Source organism: Ovis aries, chromosome 11 (assembly GCF_016772045.2).
Source record: "Ovis aries strain OAR_USU_Benz2616 breed Rambouillet chromosome 11, ARS-UI_Ramb_v3.0, whole genome shotgun sequence".
Lineage (NCBI taxonomy): Eukaryota > Metazoa > Chordata > Mammalia > Artiodactyla > Bovidae > Ovis > Ovis aries.
Window position 1 is genome coordinate 43,726,489 of NC_056064.1, and position 20,599 is coordinate 43,747,087.

The 20,599-nt window shown below is 48.5% G+C and overlaps 2 protein-coding genes across 4 annotated transcripts; both read left to right on the forward strand.

The window, feature by feature from the left end:
• Nucleotides 1-904: 904 nt before the first annotated feature.
• On the forward strand, nucleotides 905-16,324 carry ASB16 (ankyrin repeat and SOCS box containing 16). The gene is made up of 5 exons (XM_015098825.4): nucleotides 905-1,295; nucleotides 3,687-3,954; nucleotides 6,013-6,505; nucleotides 6,833-6,946; nucleotides 7,450-16,324. The coding sequence occupies exons 1-5, from the start codon at nucleotides 995-997 to the stop codon at nucleotides 7,633-7,635; spliced, it is 1,362 nt and encodes a 453-aa protein (XP_014954311.3). The 5' UTR covers nucleotides 905-994; the 3' UTR covers nucleotides 7,636-16,324.
• A 281-nt stretch (nucleotides 16,325-16,605) lies between these two features.
• Nucleotides 16,606-20,580, forward strand: TMUB2 (transmembrane and ubiquitin like domain containing 2). Of its 3 annotated transcripts, none has more exons than XM_004013410.6 (3): nucleotides 16,606-17,372; nucleotides 18,590-19,156; nucleotides 19,316-20,580. In XM_004013410.6, the coding sequence occupies exons 1-3, from the start codon at nucleotides 17,338-17,340 to the stop codon at nucleotides 19,680-19,682; spliced, it is 969 nt and encodes a 322-aa protein (XP_004013459.2). In that variant the 5' UTR covers nucleotides 16,606-17,337; the 3' UTR covers nucleotides 19,683-20,580. The 3 variants fall into 3 exon arrangements, with proteins under 3 accessions (XP_004013459.2, XP_042111996.1, XP_027830245.1); XM_042256062.2 differs by having other exon boundaries at nucleotides 16,606-16,755; XM_027974444.3 differs by having other exon boundaries at nucleotides 16,606-16,701.
• The last annotated feature ends 19 nt before the right edge of the window (nucleotides 20,581-20,599 follow it).

The window sequence follows — 20,599 nt, forward strand, 5'->3', positions numbered from 1 at the left end:
CAGAGCACTTTGGGTGAGTGGTTTTGCAGCTTGAAGGTCTCCATGGTCCCCAGAGTTGTGAGGTCAAGCCCTTGGTCCTCCTCAGGCAGGCATGTGAGCCCTTTTAGGAGCTAGGGAAAATCAAATAAGAAAAGCCTAACCAAGATTCACTGAAGGCAGCGTTAGGGACCATGCTGTCCTGCTTGGAAGGTGGGGAGAGGCGCTCTTCCTGAATCATTCCATCTCTGGAGTCAGACGCACAGGACCCCAGCCTGGCTCCCCGTCACAAGCTGTGACCTTGAGCAAGTGGTTTCACCTTGCTAAGCCTTAAGTGCCTCATCCATGAAACAGACATAAGACCACCCATCTCAGAGGAGTTCAAACTGTGATAATCAGCCTGATCATATAATTTATTGTCAAAACCAAGGTGCTGTTTACCCGGGAAGAGCCAAGAAATCTGTATGGTGATCTGAGTAAAGGTGGATATAAAAACAATCTGAGTATTCTAAAGCTCTGGGCCCATATGTGCGGAGTTAGTGTTGTTAATGCAGATGCTGAGCAGAGCTGTTGGAACTCCGATGTGACCTGCCGGTATTTCCTGGGCTGGGGCCTGGTTTCCAGCCAACATCAGAGAGCCCTGTCCAGTCTATTTCTGATTGACTCATTTACCTCGGACCTGGCCGACCCAAGATACTCCAGGAAAGTGGGAGAATGCAGACCTGGGGTTCATCTGGGGGCCAGCTCCCCCGTCAGAGGGTATCCACAGGGGCCATCCCAACCCTGGGCTGGGGGTTGGCCCAACACCTTCTCTGCACCAAGATCATGACTCTGGGCAAACCCTGTTTATCAGAGCAGCGAAGGGCCTATTTATAGCCTCAGCTGCTCCTTTCTTTGGGTTACGAGTGAGGGGGCAGGGTGGCTCCTCAGAGCAAGGGTGGCAGTCAGGCGAGGGAACCAGCCCTGCCCAGCTGCTGCCGCCCAGACTCCTGGATCCCCCGCCCTGGGCCCCCCTGCCATGGCAGAGGAGACCTTCCCCTTCACCTCCTCCACCCTGCGCTCTCTCCGCCTGCAGCGGGAGTGGCTGGAATGGGAGGACCGGCGGCGGGCAGCAGCCCAGCAGTGCCGGAGCCAAAGATGCCCCCCAGATTCCCAGGCCCGGCTCACTAGGCCACGCCGTTCCTGCCGGGACCCAGCTGTGCACAATGCCCTGTTCTCCGGTGAGCTGCAGCAGATCAAAGCCCTGTTCCAAGATGAAGACGCTGCCAACATGATTGTGGAGACTGTGAGCAACCAGCTGGCCTGGTCAGCTGAACAGGGTAAGGAGCACCCGGTGGGGGCAGAAGAGGAGGGGTAGGGAGGAAGGTAGGGGTGGGGATGGGAGAGAGCCTGGGCCCAATCTCCCCTCTCCAGCCCAGAGAATAGACCATCCCCTCCCACTTCCCATTTTAGATCCCTCCTAAACAGAGCTGAGGCATGCTTAGTGGTTTGTATTCTTTTCAGAATTAAAGTTATATTAACATGTTGTTGGAATTACATAGAAATACATGTATGTGTGCCACTCTTTGCGACTCTATGGACTGTAGCCTGCCAGGCTCCTCTATCCATGGGTTTCTCCAGGCAAGAATACTAGAGTGGATTGCTATTTCCTTCTCCTGGGGATCTTCAAGACCCAGGCATCGAACCCGTGTCTCTTGAGTCTCTTGTATTGGCAGGAGGGTTCTTTACCACTAGCACCACCTGGGAAGCCCACATAGAAATACAGTTATATTCTAATGCAATGTTTTTCTCTGGATATATATCCACAGGAATATTTTTTCTCTCATAGAATGAAATTATACACCAGATGCTATTTATAGCCTGATTTTTTTCATTTAACATGTTTCTGTGGCAATAACTGTTAAGTCCATATAATATTTTAAATAGGTGCATCAATTCTGTTGTATGGTTGGCCCATGACTTATGCAGTGTTAGTCTCTCAGTCGTGTCCGACTCTTTGAGACCCCACCAGGCCCCTCTGTGCATGGGATTCTCCAGGCAAGAATACTGGAGTGGGCTGCCATTTCCTTCTCCACGGGATCTTCCCAACCCAGGGATCAAACATGGGTCTACCGTCTGAGCCACCCAGGGAAACCCAATAGATTGGTTAGATTAGGTTCCTTTTTTAAAAATCTACTTTAAATAACAATATGACCAACATCTTTGTATCCTTAAGATCTATTCTGACCAGAGCGTTTGTCAATGTAAACCAAACGATAAGAAATCAACTATCTGCCAGTAAAAACTAACTTAAAAAAAAGATCGCTCCATTCTTCAGATTGACAGGAGAAAAGAAAAAAAAAAGACCAAAGAGAAAAAAAGAGAGGAAAAATAAACCAACACACAAAAAGAAGAAAAACTGATTAACAGGAAATTGCCTCAACCTCCACCTATGGATTTGGGGGTTCAAAATCCTTGAAGAATTTATGCTATTAGTCACCACTGGCTCCAAAGTCCTTTAGCTGTTAGAGATGTGACCCCACCCAGGGCATCTCGGTCTCATTCTGCAGCACGTCCCCCATCTCCCAAATGGAACTTGGCCTTAATTTCAATCTTAATAAAAAACAAAGCATGTTTTACCCAAGATTTAGGAAACCCAGGAATTCACTTCACTACAATGCAAACAACTGATGGTCGGAGATTAGGCATCTATGTCCTTCAAACAAGACCTTGGCTATTTCTACAATTTGGATCCAACACCAGTCCTATGATCAACCCCTCCTCCTACCCTTCCTTTCCCCACCCCCACCTCTTATCCCCCGCCCTCCACCCTTCCCCACACTTTCACCCCACCCTCCCCACTCAGGGAATATCCTAGGACTTCTTCAGCTTTCCTTTGGCTATTCCCCAAGTCAGTTCCAGGCCCTCCTATGCATAACTCCTTCCCCTCCCAAATATTAGAGCACCTAACTAGTCCATTCTAAAGGAGATCAGTCCTGGGTGTTCTTTGGAAGGAATGATGCTGGGGCTGAAACTCCAGTACTTTGGCCACCTCATGCGAAGAGTTGACTCACTGGAAAAGACTCTGATGCTGCGAGGGACTGGGGGCAGGAGGAGAAGGGGACGACCCAGGATGAGATGGCTGGATGGCATCACCGACTCGATGGATGTGGGTTTGGGTGAACTCCGGGAGTTGGTGATGGACAGGGAGGCCTGGCGTGCTGTGATTCATGGGGTCGCAAAGAGTCAGACACGACTGAGTGACTAAACTGAACTGAAGTTAACAAAAAGAGCCAAGTACTCCACCAACAGCTCAAAGACCCAGAAGTTTCCTTAATAGGATTGACCTCCTTAGCTGCCCTTGTAGTTTTAAAGAGCAATTAAGGGAATTTGCTGGCAGTCTAGTGGTTAGGACTCAGCACTCTTATTGCCAGGACCCAGGTTCAATCCCTGGTCAGGGAACTAAGATCCCACAAGCTGCTCAGTGGGGCCAAAAAAAAAAGAGCAATTAAATGTTTCTTTTTATGACACATATGATTTTCACAGACTGACAAACTGTTCTAAAAGGCTGTTCCGGATTACACTCTCAAATGGGGGCTTGAGGGAGCCCCTCTCCACAGGTACAGATAAGCACAGGGTTGTGCTCAGCCCAACATGCAGAGTTGTAGACAACAGCATGCCCTGCCCGCTGGCCTCATACCCAACCCCCTAAAACTGCCTGCTCTCTCCAGGATTCTGGGTGCTGACCCCCAAGGCCAAGCACACTGCACCTCTCACCATCGCTGCTGCCCGAGGCTACACCAACTGCGCCCGCTACCTGATCCGGCAGGGAGCTGAGCTGGATGCTCGGGTTGGGGGCCGGGCAGCCTTGCATGAGGCCTGTGCCCGGGCCCAGTTCGACTGTGTGCAGTTGCTGGTGACCTTCGGCGCCAAGGTCAACGTGTTGTCTGAGGAAGGCACAACCCCCTTGCACCTCTGCACGGTCCCTGAGTCCTTACAGTAGGTGTCCAGGGGTTGAGATGGTTTTGGGAGGCAGAGTGTGTGCGTGTGTGTGCGTGTGTGTGTGTGTGTGTGTGTGTGTGTGTGTGTGTGTGTGTGTGTGTGTGTCTCCAGCTCACATAACAGAAAACATCTTCTGGTAGCAGCTTGGAAGACAGGTCACATTCTATGAGGATAAAACTGAGACTCAGAAAGGTTTAGTGACCTCTCCAAAGTCACATCAGCTAATCCCAGGAAGCAGAAGCCTTGTTGCTTTGGGGGAAAACTCTTTTCAACTGCAGTTTGCTATTGCCTGGGAACCCTTTGCAGCCACATTCCTAGTTGTTTAGAGGTAGGCATCAAGATCTGACCCAGTGTTTTCTGATCTTAATATGAGGCACACCTCCTCTTCCCACCTTTTTAAGGTCAACAGGTTCTTGGACCCTCTACATGATGGTATTTGCACTTTTACAAGTCAGGCCCACAGATAGAGCTGGCGAGGATAAGGAGTCAAGGGCTCCTGGAAGACATTCCACAGCCCCAGTGCTGGGGCCCCCTCCCCACATAGATCTAGATCAGTGATGGACCCAGAAATGATCCAAAATTTCCAGTCCTTTCTTGAGTTTTTATGGGCATGTGGTGTACTTTCTAGCATTCTTGATTCTTTTTTCCCTCAATTTTTTATTTTATTTATTTCTGGCCACACTGGGTCTCCCTTGCTGCCTAACAGCTTTCTCTAGTTGCGGTGAGTGGAGGCTATGCTCTGGTTGCAGCACTTGGGCTTCTCATTGGGGGTGCTTCTCTTGTTGAAGAGCACAGGCTCTAGGCATGCAGGCTTCAGTAGCTGTGGCACACAGGCTTAGTTGCTCCGTGGCATGTGGAATCTTCCCGGAACAGGAATCAAACCCATGTCCCCTGCATTGGCAGGTAAATTCCAACCACCGGACCACCAGGGACGTCCAGACTTAATTCTTTTAAGTGAAATGAGAATGGAACCTGACTGAACGAGCTTCTTGGAGTTATTTAAATTTAGTATATACAATAGAAACAAAAATTAGTCTATGATTAGAATTTACCAAGGAAATAAATTATGTAGTTTGTGGCTGGCTAGATGCTGCTCAACTCTTGGTCCCTGAGCATGCACTGAAGGGAGCTGGAACTCTGTTTTGGGGAATGACACTTGGTCATCAGGGTTTCACTGGAGTCTGACGGATCTGCTCCTGAGTTTCCAGTGGCTACTGTTCTGGCTTTTAAAATTGCTGTTAGTTTAGTAACATCATTAATTTAGTTTGCAAGAATGTTTGGTTTACCCCATGGTGGTTTAACAATGCGTATTTGCCTCAACAGTGTTTGACCTATAATTTTTCCAGGAACGAGAAGACTGAACCAGTGTTCCCTAAAGCTGTGCTCCTTATAGTCTGTGCTCCCTAAAATCTGGTTTTGGTTGTTTGGGTTTGGTTGTTTTCTCTAGAGGGAGTGGAGTAAGGGGGACACCCAAGTGCCTTTCCTTTGCTGGAGTGGGTGTGGTTGGCCAAGAAGGGTGGTCTTTATATTTGGGAAGCCCTTCATGTTTGGAGGCAGGAAGAAAATACTAATTAGGACTTTGGACTTTTTTTTTTTACTTTAATTAGAACTTCTATTTCTATTTTCTTTGGTGATGGTGGGGGAAGGGTTACACTCAATTTTCTATGCTGCATGGTATACAGATTAGTGGGTTTTCAAAACTTTTTTTGAAAAGTGGCTATCAAAATGTTAGAAGAGACCATTCACAAGTGATTCAGAGCCAGGCCTTGGGGTCCCAATCTGATGGGGGAGTCAGGTTAGATTCTAGGAGGGACGGTCTCAGGCAGTGAGTATTAATTACTAACTTGCTGTGTGTCCTGAGTTGCACCACAACCTTTCTGGGCTGAAAACCAAAATGCTCCAGGTGGCTTGGATGGGCCCTCCTCCTCTTCTGCCTAGTCACGGGGCCTCCATGAGTCTGGCGGTGGTCACCAGGTTCACCTGAGCCAAGAGGGGTGGGAAGAAGGGGTCAGGGATGACAGGATTTGTCTCGGGGGCCTTGTACTCTGTCCCCAGGTGCGCCAAGCTGCTGCTGGAGGCGGGAGCGTCTGTGAACTTGGCCGCGCGAGACAGCGAGGTGACGCCCCTGCACGTGGCGGCGGCGCGCGGCCTGGACAAGCATGTGGCTCTCTACCTGGAGCACGGCGCCGATGTGAACCTGCGCACCAGCCAGGGCGAGACGGCCCTGAACGCGGCGTGCGCTGGGGCCGAGGGGCCGAGCAGCAGCCGCCGCCACCAGGCCGCCGCGCGCCGGCTTCTGGAGGCTGGGGCCGATGCCCGGGCGGCTGGACGCAAGCGCCACACGCCACTGCACAACGCCTGTGCCAACGGCTGCGGGGGCCTGGCCGAGCTGCTGCTGCGCCACGGGGCCTGTGCGGCGGTCCCCAACGAAGCGGGCCACACGCCCATGGACTGTGCACTGCAGGCTGTCCAGGACGCCCCCAACTGGGAGCCCGAGGTCCTCTTTGCCGCGCTGCTGGACTATGGGGCCCAGCCTGTACGCCCAGAGGTGAGAGGCTCCTGGCGGGCAGGGGGTGCCTGGAACTGGAATTGCCCAGCCACCGGGGAAGAGAGGCCAAAAGATAAAGAGCCCATCGTCTATGCCAGAGGTCGGTCCCCATCTTGGGAGGGACCAGCGAGAGTTATGGAGGAGAGTGTCCAACAGAGAAAAAAGCCCCCAAAGAGATTGGAACACACTTGAAATGTGGGATAAACTGAGGCTAGAGAAGGATTAGGAGGGACTCAGATCTTGGCATCTCAAATTTGGATATAACTATAGTGGCCCAGGCTGGTTGGTGGAAGCATGGTGCCCTTAAGAATCTCTTTTGGTTTCTAGATGCTGAGACACTGTGCCAACTTCCCTCGGGCCCTAGAAGTCCTGCTTAATGCCTACCCTTGTGTCCCATCCTGTGATACCTGGGTGGAGGCCGTGCTCCCCGAGTTGTGGCAGGTATGTCTACCCTACCTGCACAGCTCCTTCCTGGGCTCTGGGGGAGGTAGAGAGGAAGGGTGAACCCTAGGCCTATACACCCAGGATGGGCTTCCTGGAAGCAGGAGCAAGGGGAACCCTGGGCTGGAGGAGGATGGGCAGAGTGAAACCTCTGCGTTCCCTGCCCCCTGGCAGCTTAGAACAACCTTTAGTTACACACACCTCTCTAGCCTCTTACCTGCATCAGTATAGACATTTATCAGGCATCTCTGACTCAGTAGACAGCACTGTTGGAGTCGGGGGAGGTGGGTGTAGACATGGCTGAGACCCTGCCCTGCAGTGTGATCTCAGCTCCCATGACCCCTGCAGGGCCTTTGGTTCTGAATCTGAGTCCTGTGAGATATACTACATGCCCAGGTGGATCTATGTTGTAGAATCTCAGGGCCCCACCACTAGGTTGCCCCCAGAGGGAAGGGCAGAGTCAGGGTGTTGGGCCATCTGACCCTGTTCCACTCCTGACCTAGGAGCACGAAGCCTTCTACAGCTCGGCCCTGAGCATGGTGAACCAGCCAAGACGGCTGCAGCACCTGGCACGGCTGGCTGTGCGTGCTCAGCTGGGCAGCCGTTGCCGACAGGCTGCCTCTTGCCTCCCACTGCCCCCGCTCCTCAAGGACTACTTGCTGCTGCGTGTGGAGGGGCGTATCCAGTGAGCCCCATGCCCAGCCACTGCCAGAGCTTGTCCTGCCCTTCCCATCAGTCATCCCTCCCAACCCTGGAGGACCAGTCTCTGACCTTCTTGTCCACACTCTCATCCACATGTCCTCCGGGGCCAGCTCATCCATTTATTGGCTTCTTGAGCCACCTGCTGACCTCCAGCCTGACCTGAACTTCAGCTCCTCTCTCCAATGGGGAGGTCTGCAGATTCAACCTTTGCCCGCATCCTCCTCCTTTGCCTAAGTGGATGATGGCCCCACCATCCAGGCAGACCCCAAGCCAGGAGGAAGTGATCTTGTCATCCCCTCTGCCCTGCTCCTCATGTACCCATTCAGCCTCCTAAAGAGGGACAGACTCTGCCTCTAGCTGTACTGCCAAAGCCCGATCTACCTTTGTCACCTTGAGGGAGGACCTCACTGACTGGTCTTGAAATCCCCGTGCCCTGCAAGGATGCTGGTAATCAGAGCTCCGATCATGACCTTCAGTGGCTCTACACTACCTTCAGGATAATATCAAATCTCAACAAGGCAGAATAAGTATTTAGTCCCTGCCTCCGCCAAGCTCTCTGGCCTCCTGATCCTGCTTTCCCCTTCTAAGGCTCCTGTAACCCAGCCTTAGCAAATGAGTTACTGGATTGCCAGATATGAGCTGCTCCCCTTAGCTTCCACGCATCTACTTGTGCTGTTCCCTCTACTTGGTCTACCCTTCCCACATCTTTTTTCGCCCTGGTTGAAGCTGATATGATCCTCAAGACTCAGCCCAATAGCCCTCTCTCTGCAGAGCCTATTTCGTCTCCAGTAGGTAGCCTTCCTCAGTATTGTACTTATTTATTTAGGAACCTGTATCTGCCTCAATGACACTGAGACTGGACTATATTCCTTAAACAGGCCTTTCAGGAAATGGCTGTTGAGGGAGAAAGAAATGCATGATGTCCCCCACCCATTTATGGTTGTGTTCCCCACCACCCAGTGATGCACAGTGCCTTTAACTATGGTCTTTGTGGTCTTTGAGGATCCATGACAGGAGAACCAGCCATCAGCTTTCCCCTACTCTCTCTCACTTCCTGCTGTGGTCCCAGAGGCAAAATTACCACTATTCATCCTTAAGAGGAAGCTTTTTAAGCTAAGCCAGTTTTTATGAATGCAAATAAATGATTTGTGCACAGACCAAAGCGTGGCTGTTGTTAGGTTGAAATACGCCTGAGATACCTATCGCTCCGTGTTTACTCCCCATCCATCGTACTCTTCTGTGATTCTCAAGTTTTCTGCACAGATCAGTTGTTACTCTTGTGATAGGAAAAATGGTGTAAGAACAACACAGGAGGACTTCCCTGGTGGTCTAGTGGTTAAGAATCCACCAGCCAATGCAGGGAACAAGGGTTTGATCCCTGGTCAGGGAAGATCCCATGTGCCTAGGGACAACTAAGCCCATGTGCCACCACTACTGAGCCCACGCACCAAGAGCCCACACTCTGCAACAATAGAAGCCACCGCAATGAGAAGCCCACACGCTGCAACTCGAGAGTAGCCTCCACTTGCCGCAACTAGGAAAAGCCAGTGTGCAGCAAGGAAGACCCAGCACAACCAAAAGTAATTACTTAATTTTAAAATTGTGGTTTGTTTCTTTTCTTAAATACAACAACAGGAACCTTTCCAGACCCTGTACTTGCAGTACCCACTGGAGGAGGGGGCTGTCAGCAGCCTGTTCTCCTGTCCCTTTGCTGAGGTGAGGGACTCTGGGCTAGAGATGGATCAGGAGTCCTGCCTGGGTCAGTCTCTTGCAGCTGCTGCCCATCCTCCCCTCCTGTGCAGAGAGTTGCATCTGTCGGTATTTCCTTTCAATAACTAGAAGATAGTCTTTGACCTCGTTATACAGAGTAGCAACGTCTCCTTTCTGGATGAAATTTCTGCTTTAATTTCACAGATCCAAAAGGCCAAGTGAAGAGAGAGAAGTACCCTCTAGTCCTGGGGCCAAGCCAGGAGCCTCACTCTCAGGGGAGGATGCTAAGCTGTCTCCCCCTTTAGAGCAGGCAGACCCCAGTGAGCGTGGCTTTTTCTGTCATACTTACAATGACAAGATACCCAATTTAAAAAGCCCCAAAGATGCATGTGATTATGCATCTGATTTTGGGATGAGATTTTTCTATGTAAAAGCATAGAAGAAAAAAGACTCATCTGGATACAGACTTATCTGGATACAGAAAAAAATTTAAATTTGGTTATAAAAGCACTGAATCATAAACACAAGTAAAAGGCAAAATGTTGACAAAAGTATCTGCCACTAAAAGATTTCATTTTCTTGATTTCTAAGGGCAGGAATGACGTCTCTTTTATTTACCATTGCTGACTTGGTGCTTGTACAGTGTCTTGCAGAGAGTGGACATGCAAATATCTGTCAAAGTAATGAACAGTCATGCTCAACCTCACCAGTAATTAAGGAAATGCAAATTAAAACAACAATAAGATTTAATTCTCTTACTAGATTGAGGGACTGTTTTTTTCTGGCTGTGCCACACAGTTTGCAGGATCTTAGTTCCCTGACCAGGGACTGAATTGGGCCACTCTGGTGAAAGCACCGAGTCCTAACCACGGACCACCAGGGAATTCCTGCAGGGGGTACATTTTAAAGACTAATACGCAGTACCTGTGACGATTTGGAGACACAAGTTCTTGCTCATCCTAGAGGGTCAGAAAGGAAACTGCCTCTTTGATGGGCAATTAAGCAATGCCCTTCAATAGCTCCCCAGTTACACCAAAGGCTGGTACACATGGCAGTATTCATCTCAGCCTTGCTTGCAACAACTCAACATGTGGGAAATGGTAAACAAATCCACACTATGGAATACAATTCAGTCCTTACAAAGGGTATACCCGCAGCAGGAGTGATCTGGGCATAGAGTCCAAGTGACGAGCACATGTACTGCCTTGGGAAAGATTACCAAGACTATTACCAAGGTTGAAATATAATGCGGACAGCAAACAAAACCAAACCTCATGACTGGAGCTGAATAGAAAAAGGCCTGAAAGGCAGGTGCCCAAGAATTTCCTTTGAGGAGGAGAGAGGAACTGTGCCAGTGGGGCTTTTTATGGTCTGCATTTGAATTTTTGACAAAGGGGTGTACCCATGGATTCTTGTGAAATTTAAAGAAAAATTGAAGAGAAGAAAAGGCAAAAGGCCTAAATTGTTAATTTACAAGGTGGTTGATGAGACATGACAAATGTGCTAGCTCACTAGCAATCCAGTGAATGTAAATTAAAGGAACAGACACCCCTCTGCCTAGCAAATGGGCAAACATGAAACAACTTACCTAGTGGTTAGGGAAGGAGTACTTTCTGATTTTTTTATAAAATGGATTTACTATAAATGTATTTAGTTAAGGCAACATCCAGGATTCACAGATACATTTGTTACTCCACAGCCATCATAATTTGACATAAAGGTATAAAAATACCCAAGTTCAATATTTTAGGAAAAATAAACAGATAAGGACCTAAGACCCACTGAAATGTTAATTTTAAATGATTATTACATATAAGAGGCCAGCTTTAGATAGTGGTATAGTCCCAACTGAAGTCTTCCTTCTTTCCTTTCTTTTCCCTTCATAATTCCTCCACCGTCAAAAACCTAACCCCAGGGCTTTCCTGGTGGCCCAGTGATTTAAGAATCTGTCTGTCAATGCAGGGTATATAGGTTCGGTCCCTGCTCTGGGAAGATCCCACATGCTGCAGAACAACTAAGCCCAGACACCACCATCACTGAATCTGCGCTCTAAAGCCCACGAGCTGCAACTACTGAACCTGCGCACTAGAGCCTGTGCTCCAAAACAAGAGAAGCTACCATAATAACAAGCCCACGTACAGTAATGAAGAGTAGTCCCCTCTCAGTGCAAATGGAGAAAGCCTGCATGCAGCAACGAAGCTCCACCACAGCCAAATTATATATATGTATGTGTATATACATATATGTACAATAAATCTTGGAAAACCCTAATCCCAAAAGTCCCTCTTTCAAAAGGTGGTCCTAGTGGTAAAGAACCCATCTCCCAATGCAGAAGACACAAGACTTAAGACGCGGGTTTGATCCCTGGGTCAGGAAGATCCCCTGGAGGAGGCCATAGCAACCTATTCCATATTCTTGCCTGGAGAATCCCATGGACAGAGGAGCCTGCGGACTACCATTCACAGGGTTGCAAAGAGCCAGAGTGACTTAGCATAGCAGGACTCAAAACACTCTTAACTGCATCCTGTCCTTTGCTGTACACATTCACAAAATGCATCCCTAGCTCTTTCCCCATCTTCTCTGAATTACATCTATCATTCGCTTAATAAATTTTTATCAAGTATTCGCTGCATGCAGGCACTGGATAGACTTTGGGAATACTAGAATAAAAACAAAACATAGTTCCCACCTTCAAAGAATTTGGTAAGACAGAAAATGAAAAATGACATGTAGCATGGGGAATGGTATATAACACAGGGTGTATATCCCTAATCCTGAATAGAGGGATCAGGTATCTGGGGCTGTAGGCAAGACAGATTTCCCACATCCTCTGCAGGGCAAGCCCTAGTTGCTGGCTCAGCCCTTCCTGGCTTCAGAGGCCATCGCTCAGTCAATGATTCCCTTCTCAGATTGCATTTATCTTCACTTCTCCCCTTCTCCTCTGTTCTTTCCTCGTGGCTTATAAACATCTTCAGGATTCTATTTCTCTGAACCTCCCCCATCTATTCCCTGTTCCTCTCTAGCATCTACACTGTTTGAGGGGACAAGAACATTATTAGGGCTCTCCTCACACTGTTGATGGGCATGAAAATAGGTACAACCTTCTAGAGAACAACACAGCACCATATAGCAAAAATCTTAAAAATGTGAACATCCTTTGACCCAGCAATTCTATTTCCAGGAGTTTATTCTAGGGAAAAAGAAATAATGGATGTGTACAAATAACCGTCATCAAAGATGTCTATCAAAGTGCAGTTTAAAAACAAAGTAGTGGGCTTTCCTGATGGCTCAGATGGTAAAGAGTCGACCTGCAATACAGGAGACCAGGGTTCAATCCCTGGGTTGGGAAGATCCTCTGAAGAAGGGAATGGCTCCCCACTCCAGTATTCTTGCCTGCTGCAACTACTGAAGCCCACGTGCCCTAGAGCCAGTGCCTCACAACAAGAAAAGCGACTATAATGAGAAGCCTGAGCACTGCAAAGAATAGCCCCTGCTTATCCCAACTAAAGAAAAGCCTGCACAGCAACAAAGACCCAGCCCAAACAAAAATTAAACAACAACAACAACAACAAAACAGTAGACTTCCCTGGCGGTCCAGTGGTTAAGACACTGCTTTTCCAATGCTAGAGTGTGGATCTTAGCTTATCCCTGAGCTAAGATCCTGGATGCTATGCAGCGTGGCCAAACAAACAGAACAAAAAGCAGCAAAGTGCTGAAAACAATCTGAATGTCTATCCAAATGAGACAATGAATTTTAAAATTACAGTGCAACATGGAAGGTAATACTGTTGAATATCTATTTAAACGATTCTCTGATGCTCTAAAAATATTCATTGACAAGTGGAATGCTTTCTTAAATTAATACCTGATTGGAATATAGTTGATTTACAATGTTGTGTTCATTTCTGCTGTATAGAAAAGTGAATCAGTTATGCATAACATACCTCCAGTCTTTTTTAGATTCTATTCCCATATAGGTTATTACACAGTATTGAATAGAGCTCCCTGTACTATTCAATAAGTTCTTATTATCTATTTTATATATAGTAGTGCGTATATGTCAATCCCAACCTGCCACTTTATCCCTTCCCCTTCCCCCTGCTGGTAACCACAAGTTTGTTTTTTCCATCTGTGACTCAACTTCTGTTTTGGAAATAAAGTTCATTTGTACCATTTCTTTAGATTCCACATATAAGCACTATCATATGATATTTGTTTTTCTGTCTGTGAAATGCTTTATGGTAATACAATATATATAAGTCGCTTCAGTCGTGTCTGACTCTTTGAGACCCTGTGCACTGTAGCCCACCAGTTCTCCTCTGTCCATGGGATTCTCCAGGCACGAATACTGAAGTGGGTTGCCATGCCCTTCAGAAGATCCTCCTGACCCAGGGATTGAACTCACATCTCCCGTGTCTCCTGCATTGGCAGATGGGTTCTTTACCACTAGTGCCACCTGGGAAGGCCACATAGAAACAAAGTCATATTCTAATGCAATTTTTTTCTCTGGATATATAGCCACACAAATATTTTTTCTTTCATAGGATGAAATTATACTCCAGATGCTATTTATGGTAACAGCTAAAGAATAGGAAACCAAATATTGACAATAACATAATATATATATATCATTTTCTTTCTTGAAAGTCACTCAGTTGTGTCCAACTCTGTGACACCAGTATTCTCCAGGCCAGAATACTGAAGTGAGTAGCCTTTCCCTTCTCCAGGGGATCTTCCCAACCCAGGAATCGAATCCAGGTCTCCTGCATTGCAGGCAGATTCTTTACCAACTGAGCTATCAAGGAAGCCCTATATATATATTTAGCGAGGAGTGAGTGAGATGGATGATTTTAGCTATACCACTAACTGTATAATTTGGACAATTATTTGATCTTTCTGAGCCTCAGTTTCCAAATCTGTAAAGTGGATACAATATGATATACTTGATAGGGCTCCCTGAGATAATGTATGTGAAGTGCTTAGTACAGAGCCTGCCTGGCACATAATAAACTCTCAAAACATTAAATGGTTCAATTCAGTGATTTTTCATTCCCTCAAATATTTATTGAGAGCCCTTGAACCTGCTATCCTGTTTGGAACTTCACTTGGTAAAGCTCAGTACTCAGTCTTAAAAATTTTTTTTGGCCATGGCATACTGCTTGTGGGATCTTAGTTCCCCAACCAGGGATTGAACACAGGCCACAGCACTGAAAGCACTGAGTTATAGAGAAATTAAAACAGTACCTCACAATCATAATATTGATCAAAAGAAGTCAGACAGGGGCTTCCCTGGTGGCTCAGTGGTAAATAATTGCCTGCCAGTGCAGGAAACACAAGTCAGATACCTGATCCAAGAAGATCCCACCTGCCATACAGCAACTAAACCCATGGCCACAACTAGCTCAGCCTATGCTCTACAGCCCAGGAGTCACATCTGCTTAAGTCCAACCACCGTAAAGCCCATGCTCTGCAAGAAGACGCTGCAATAAGAATTTGGTGCAACTCAACTATCAGGTAGCCCCTGCTCGCCACAACTAGAGAGAGTAGCCCATGCAGCAACCAAGACCCAGCACAGCCAAAAAGAAAGAAAGAAAAAAAAACCCTCAGACAAAAGAAGAGCAAAGAGGGACTAAAACTAATACTCGTACATCAATGTCCACAGAAACTATAATACCTCAAAGTGGAAACACAAATGTCTACTGATAGATGATTGGATTAAAAAATGTGATATATACATACAATGGAATATTGTTCAGCCTTAAAAAGGAATGAAATTTTGATACATTCAGTTCAGTTCAGTCAGTCGTGCCTGACTCTTTGTGACCCCATGAACCGCAGCACGCCAGGCCTCCCTGTTCATCACCAACTCCCGGAGCCCACCCATGTCCATCGAGTCGGTGATGCCATCTAACCGTCTCATCCTCTGTCATCCCCTTCTCCTCCTGCCCTCAATCCTTCCCAGCATCAGGGACTTTTCAAATGAGTCATCTCTTCGCATCAGGTCTACAACATAGATAATCCTTGAAAACATCCTAAGTGAAATAAACCAGACGAAAAGGATAGATATTGTATGATTCCACTTACAAGAGTTACCTAGAATAGGCAAATCCACAGAAGACAGAAAGTAGAATAAAGTGGGGAGGAGGAAAAATGGATACAAGAAAATGGTCAGTAATGATGGGTATACAACATTGTGCATTAATACCACTGAATTAGACACTTTAAATAGTCAAGAATGGTAAGTTTTATTTATATTTTACCACAATAAAAAAGGCTGAAAAAGAAAAAAAGAAGCCACACACCAAGAGTACATACTGTTTGATTCCACTTGTACAAAATACAAAACCAGAAAACTGATCTATGGTGGCAGAAATCAGAACAGTGACTACTCTTTGGAAGTGAGTGGCTGGAAGAGGACTGAAGGGCCGTTCTGTGGTCATTTTCTGTTTCTTGATCTGAGTCCCGGTTCCACCGATGTGTTCAGTTGGTGAAAACTACCGAGCTCTTCGCTTTTGAGTTTGCCCGTCTGTACTATTTACACTTCAATCAATAGTTCACCGGAAAACAACACCATCTACCCACCCCGCCACAGAACGTCTTTAGAACAAATTTTAATTGCAAAAATTCTCTTGTAAGCTGAACCATTTCCCCCTTTCTTGGGGCTCCTGCTTTTCCCGTGCCCTAAGCCTGCAAGGAATCTGTGCCTTCTTTGAAATGGTTTCTTGCCTGATTTACCAAGGTTCCACACTACCTGGGGCCGCATTCTCGGAGAACCGGACGGTGATTAAATTGCCATCTCGTCTAGCCCCGAGTTGAACTCTTGGAGGTCAGAAAGACCAGTCTCGGCTGATTCCGCTAACCCAGAGCTCAATGCGCGTTGCAGACTAGTAATAAATCCAATCAGCCCGGGAGGCTTGGAGCAAGGCCGGAAGAAGAAAGTTGTGAAGGAAAAAGACGCTCTGTTCTGCCCAGCGGTGCCAGCCTGCTAGTACGTCCAGATCCGAAGCCACACCCCTTCCCCAAGCACCTCCCCTAATTTCCTCCTGGCCCTGCCCCTCAACCCTTGGCTCCGTAGACCTCGCCCACTAGGCGTGGCTCTGCCCTGGGAGGACCAGGATCCCGCCAACCATGACTCCGCCCCTCCTTCCGCTAAGAAACCTGTCCCTTTTATTTAAAGAATACGTTTACGTCAGCCCGCTTTACGTAGATTTTCGTCATCATTGCAAGGCACGGGGGCGGGACTTCCTGTCTCTGGTTCTAACAGCTTCCGGGAGAAGCCGGAAGAGACCGTACCCTGGGTAGAAACGGGGCTAGCCAGCCCCTCCCCTGGCCCCTACGGAAAGGTGAGTCCATAGGCCGGCTTGGCGAAGTCAAAACACTTATTCTGGCCGTTTCAGGTGAGGCCTTCCTTCCTTATCCAGGTGCTCTACCCGTCCAGTCCCCCTTTAATTTCCCATGTTCCTCTGCGTACCCAAGCCCCGCCCCCAGTGTCCCAGCCCCGCCCCGAAGTTTGAGGGGTGTGGATGGTTTGTGACCCCCTCACCCGATTCTACCCCTCGCTGGCTGGGAGTAACGGGTTTGGGTACAGCAATAGGAACTAAGCAGCCTTTTGGCTCGAGTGGCCCCACGGACCTCTCTCCAGCGCCGCGGGAATAGGACCGCCCAAACGCGGAGCCTTCGCGTCAGGAAAGGCAGGATCGGAGACCCCTCTTCACCGTGCCATCACGGTCGCTCACAGGTTGAGGAGAGCAAAGGCCTCTGAGGAGGGAAACCTGGGGTCCTACCCGGTCCCTCTCCTCGAAAGTTCCCTGTGCCTGTGCCTCTCGTTTTTGCCTGTTCGCAGCAGTTTCCTTCTCTGTAAATCAGGGTTAATGACAACCTTCTTAACCATCAGGGGTTAGTTGTTGAGTGATAATTGGTACTATTTGTTTACTAAACAATTGCAATGTGCCAGGCACTGTTCTAAGTATTTTGCTTCGATGATTTCCCGTCATCTTCAAAACAACCTTATGAGGTAGGTACTATTTTTAACCCCATTTTACTGATGATAAAGCTGAGGCTCTAAGAAAATTGAGGTTATAGAGCTAGTAAGAGGCAAGACGAGGGTTATAATTAGTTTGGGGGTTTCTGTTTTCCCGACTCCAGGGCACACGTACCAAATTAGGAGGTGAAAAACTATTCACATGTTGGTATGTTCCACAAATATTTTTTGAGCAACTGCTATGGGATTATGCTGGGCATTGTGGTACATAGAGAAATACATGTGATCTTTCAGGAGTTTAGTGGAGAGATGGGTAGGTAGATAAGGCACTGTGAGAACAATCAGGTTATGATAATCATCAGACTGGATTTGCCCAAGGACAGCTGTGAAAGCAGGAGATTCTCCAAGGGAAAGAGGTGCTCCAAAGAGCAGAGATCCTTCCTACCTTTCTAAGAACTGTCAAGAACACATTAAAAGAAGGGAGATTGCGATATGGGCTGTGGGAGCCATTTTAGAATATTTTCTAAATCAGTTCCATGCAGGTAGTGGTTTTGTAGTTGTGAGCCTACGGTGACCTAGGAGATGTTTCTGGTGTCTGTCCTGCTTTGCTGCCAGAAGAATTTCAGAGGAGACATACACAGTGTCTGCTGATGGTCCCTACAGAGGTGTCCCTTTGGGGTGGTCTGATTTTGCTCTTGATAAGTTGATTTTCTTTGGCTCTTGACATCTGGACTTCAATCCATGATTGAATGAGAGTGGGTTCAAACGACACAATCTGGCAAGAGTGGCTCTGCTGTGCCTCGAAAGGAACTCCCAAATAAAATATTCCAGGCTTTTTTGGTTTCTCTGAAGCCACCTTAGAGGCATCTCAGGAAGTGCAGTTGCTTTACCAAAAAAGAAATCCTAGGGAAACTTAGGGCTCAAAGCAGCATGTTTTCCCCCACCTCCCAGAAAAGCAACAGACAGTAACAGCAGCAGCAACAAAGTTGTAACGTTTTTCTGGTGATCCATGCTTATTGGGGGATTGGAATGTGAGAGGAAGGGTGTGGAACCTGAAAGCCAGCATTTCACAATAGAGGTAAAGAGTAAATCCTTAGCTATAGATTGGGGGTCCAGAGTTAGGAGGTTTGTGTCTCTTTAGGATACTGAACTGCATTTTCTTTCAGGGCCAGGTCAGTTAGAACCTAAACAAACAAACCTGGTTGCAACCTCTCATTCCCTGCTGATACTGTCCCCCTTTATTCCTGCAGTGTGGACCCGGTCAGCAGCCAGGCCATGGAGCTCTCTGATGTCACCCTTATTGAGGGTGTGGGTAATGAGGTGACTGTGGTGGCTGGTGTGGTGGTGCTCATTCTAGCCTTGGTCCTAGCTTGGCTCTCTACCTACGTAGCAGACAGCGGTAGCAACCCACTTCTGGGCACTATTGTGTCAGCTGGCGACACATCCGTCCTTCACCTGGGGCATGTGGACCATCTGGTAGCGGGCCAAGGCACCCCAGAGCCAACTGAACACCCCCATCCATCAGAGGGTAATGATGAGAAGGCTGAAGAGGCTGGCGAAGGTGGGGGAGACCCCACCGGGGAACCTGGAGCTGGGGGTGGTGTTGAGCCCAGCCTTGAGCATCTGCTTGACATCCAAGGCCTGCCCAAAAGACAGGCAGGCCCAGGAAACAGCAGTCTGGAGGCACCTGTGAGATCGGAGGATAGCACCTGCTTGCCTCCCAGCCCCAGCCTCATCAGCGTGCGGCTCAAATTCCTCAATGACACGGAGGAGCTCGCTGTGGCCAGGCCAGAGGATACTGTGGGTGCTCTGAAGAGGTACGTGGGCTTGGAAGTGTCAAGTGCAGCCTCTATGGGGCAGGCGGGGGAATCCTCCCTTAGAAACCCACCCTGTAATTTTCCCCCACCCCCTAGCGCCTTGCCTTTCAGCCTTCTCATTCCTCGCCCTCTGTCTTTCCTTTTGTCTTGCCCTTACAGTAAATACTTCCCTGGACAGGAGAGCCAGATGAAACTGATCTACCAGGGCCGCCTGCTGCAGGACCCAGCCCGCACACTGCGTTCCCTGAACATTACCGACAACTGTGTGATTCACTGTCACCGCTCACCCCCGGGGTCAGCTGTTGCAGGCCCCTCAAGCTCCCTGGCCCCCTCCTCGGCCACTGAGCCACCCAACCTCGGCGTCAGTGTGGGCAGCCTCATGGTGCCTGTGTTTGTGGTGCTGCTGGGTGTGGTCTGGTACTTCCGTATCAATTACCGCCAATTCTTCACAGCACCTGCCACAGTCTCCCTGGTGGGGGTCACTGTCTTCTTCAGCTTCCTAGTATTTGGGATGTATGGACGATAAGGACCACAGGGAGAAAATGAAAGGCATGGTTTTCCTCCTTTATGGCCTCCCCCCATTCCTGGCCAGAGCTGGGCCCAAGGGCCTGGGAAGGAGGGGTGGAAAGGATGTAGTGGGTCCTCCTCCATAGGACTTAGGAGGCAGGCATGGGCATTCCCCTCACGTCCACGAGGGGACGGACATTCCCTCTGTGCAAGCACAACTCAGGTAGAAACGAGAATGTCATCTTCCTTCACTTCTAAGGTCCTGAAATTCAGAACTGAGCTGGTGGCCCAGCTCAACAGGGAGCCTGGGCTCTGAGGATTCCCTCCCAGTGGTGGCCCTGGCTCTTTCCATTATCCTGCATGTCTGCTCCTCTGCCCCCAGGGCTGCCTGCCAGGACAGCTCAGCATGGCCCCAGCATTTCTGTAGGGACCCTGGAGTCTCTCTGGGTTTCCTAGTGGAACATCCTTCTTTTGAGTCTAAAATCATACAGGCAGGAGTGAAGTTTGTGTCAGCTTTCCCCATGGGCACCTGGCTGCCTCTACCTTCTCCCTCCACCTCTTAGCAGGAATAGGGTGTTCTCTGTGTTCTGGACAGTTTCCAGTGTTCTCCCTTTCTTCCAAAGCACTTTGCTTATATTCTTTTTTTTTTTTTTTAATAGTCCTTTATAGAGCTCAGTCAGGAAGGGGACTGGGGCACAAAGCCAAGCCCCCAGCACCGGGAGAGGCCAGGCCACAGCTGCTGCAAACCTAGGCCTAAGGCTGTAAGCAAGAGGCAGTTCTGGCTGCCAGCCAGTGTCCTACCCTGCCCAGCCCCAAGGACAGCTCTGGGTAGAGAGCACTGGGCCCCAGGCCCTTGCCTCTGGGGCTCTTGGATGGAGGGTCAGTATCTGTGACTGAATAAAGTTCCATTCTGTGGCTGTGGCGTCTCCAGTGACA

Coding starts and splice junctions, on each gene's coding strand:
- TMUB2 (XM_004013410.6), top strand. CDS start 17,338: ATGATTTCCCGTCATCTTCAAAACAACCTTATGAG. Junction 17,373..18,589: donor CTTCAAAACAACCTTATGAG/GTAGGTACTATT, acceptor TTATTCCTGCAG/TGTGGACCCGGTCAGCAGCC. Junction 19,157..19,315: donor ACTGTGGGTGCTCTGAAGAG/GTACGTGGGCTT, acceptor TTGCCCTTACAG/TAAATACTTCCCTGGACAGG.
- ASB16 (XM_015098825.4), top strand. CDS start 995: ATGGCAGAGGAGACCTTCCCCTTCACCTCCTCCACCCTGCGCTCTCTC. Junction 1,296..3,686: donor GGCCTGGTCAGCTGAACAGG/GTAAGGAGCACC, acceptor TGCTCTCTCCAG/GATTCTGGGTGCTGACCCCC. Junction 3,955..6,012: donor ACGGTCCCTGAGTCCTTACA/GTAGGTGTCCAG, acceptor CTCTGTCCCCAG/GTGCGCCAAGCTGCTGCTGG.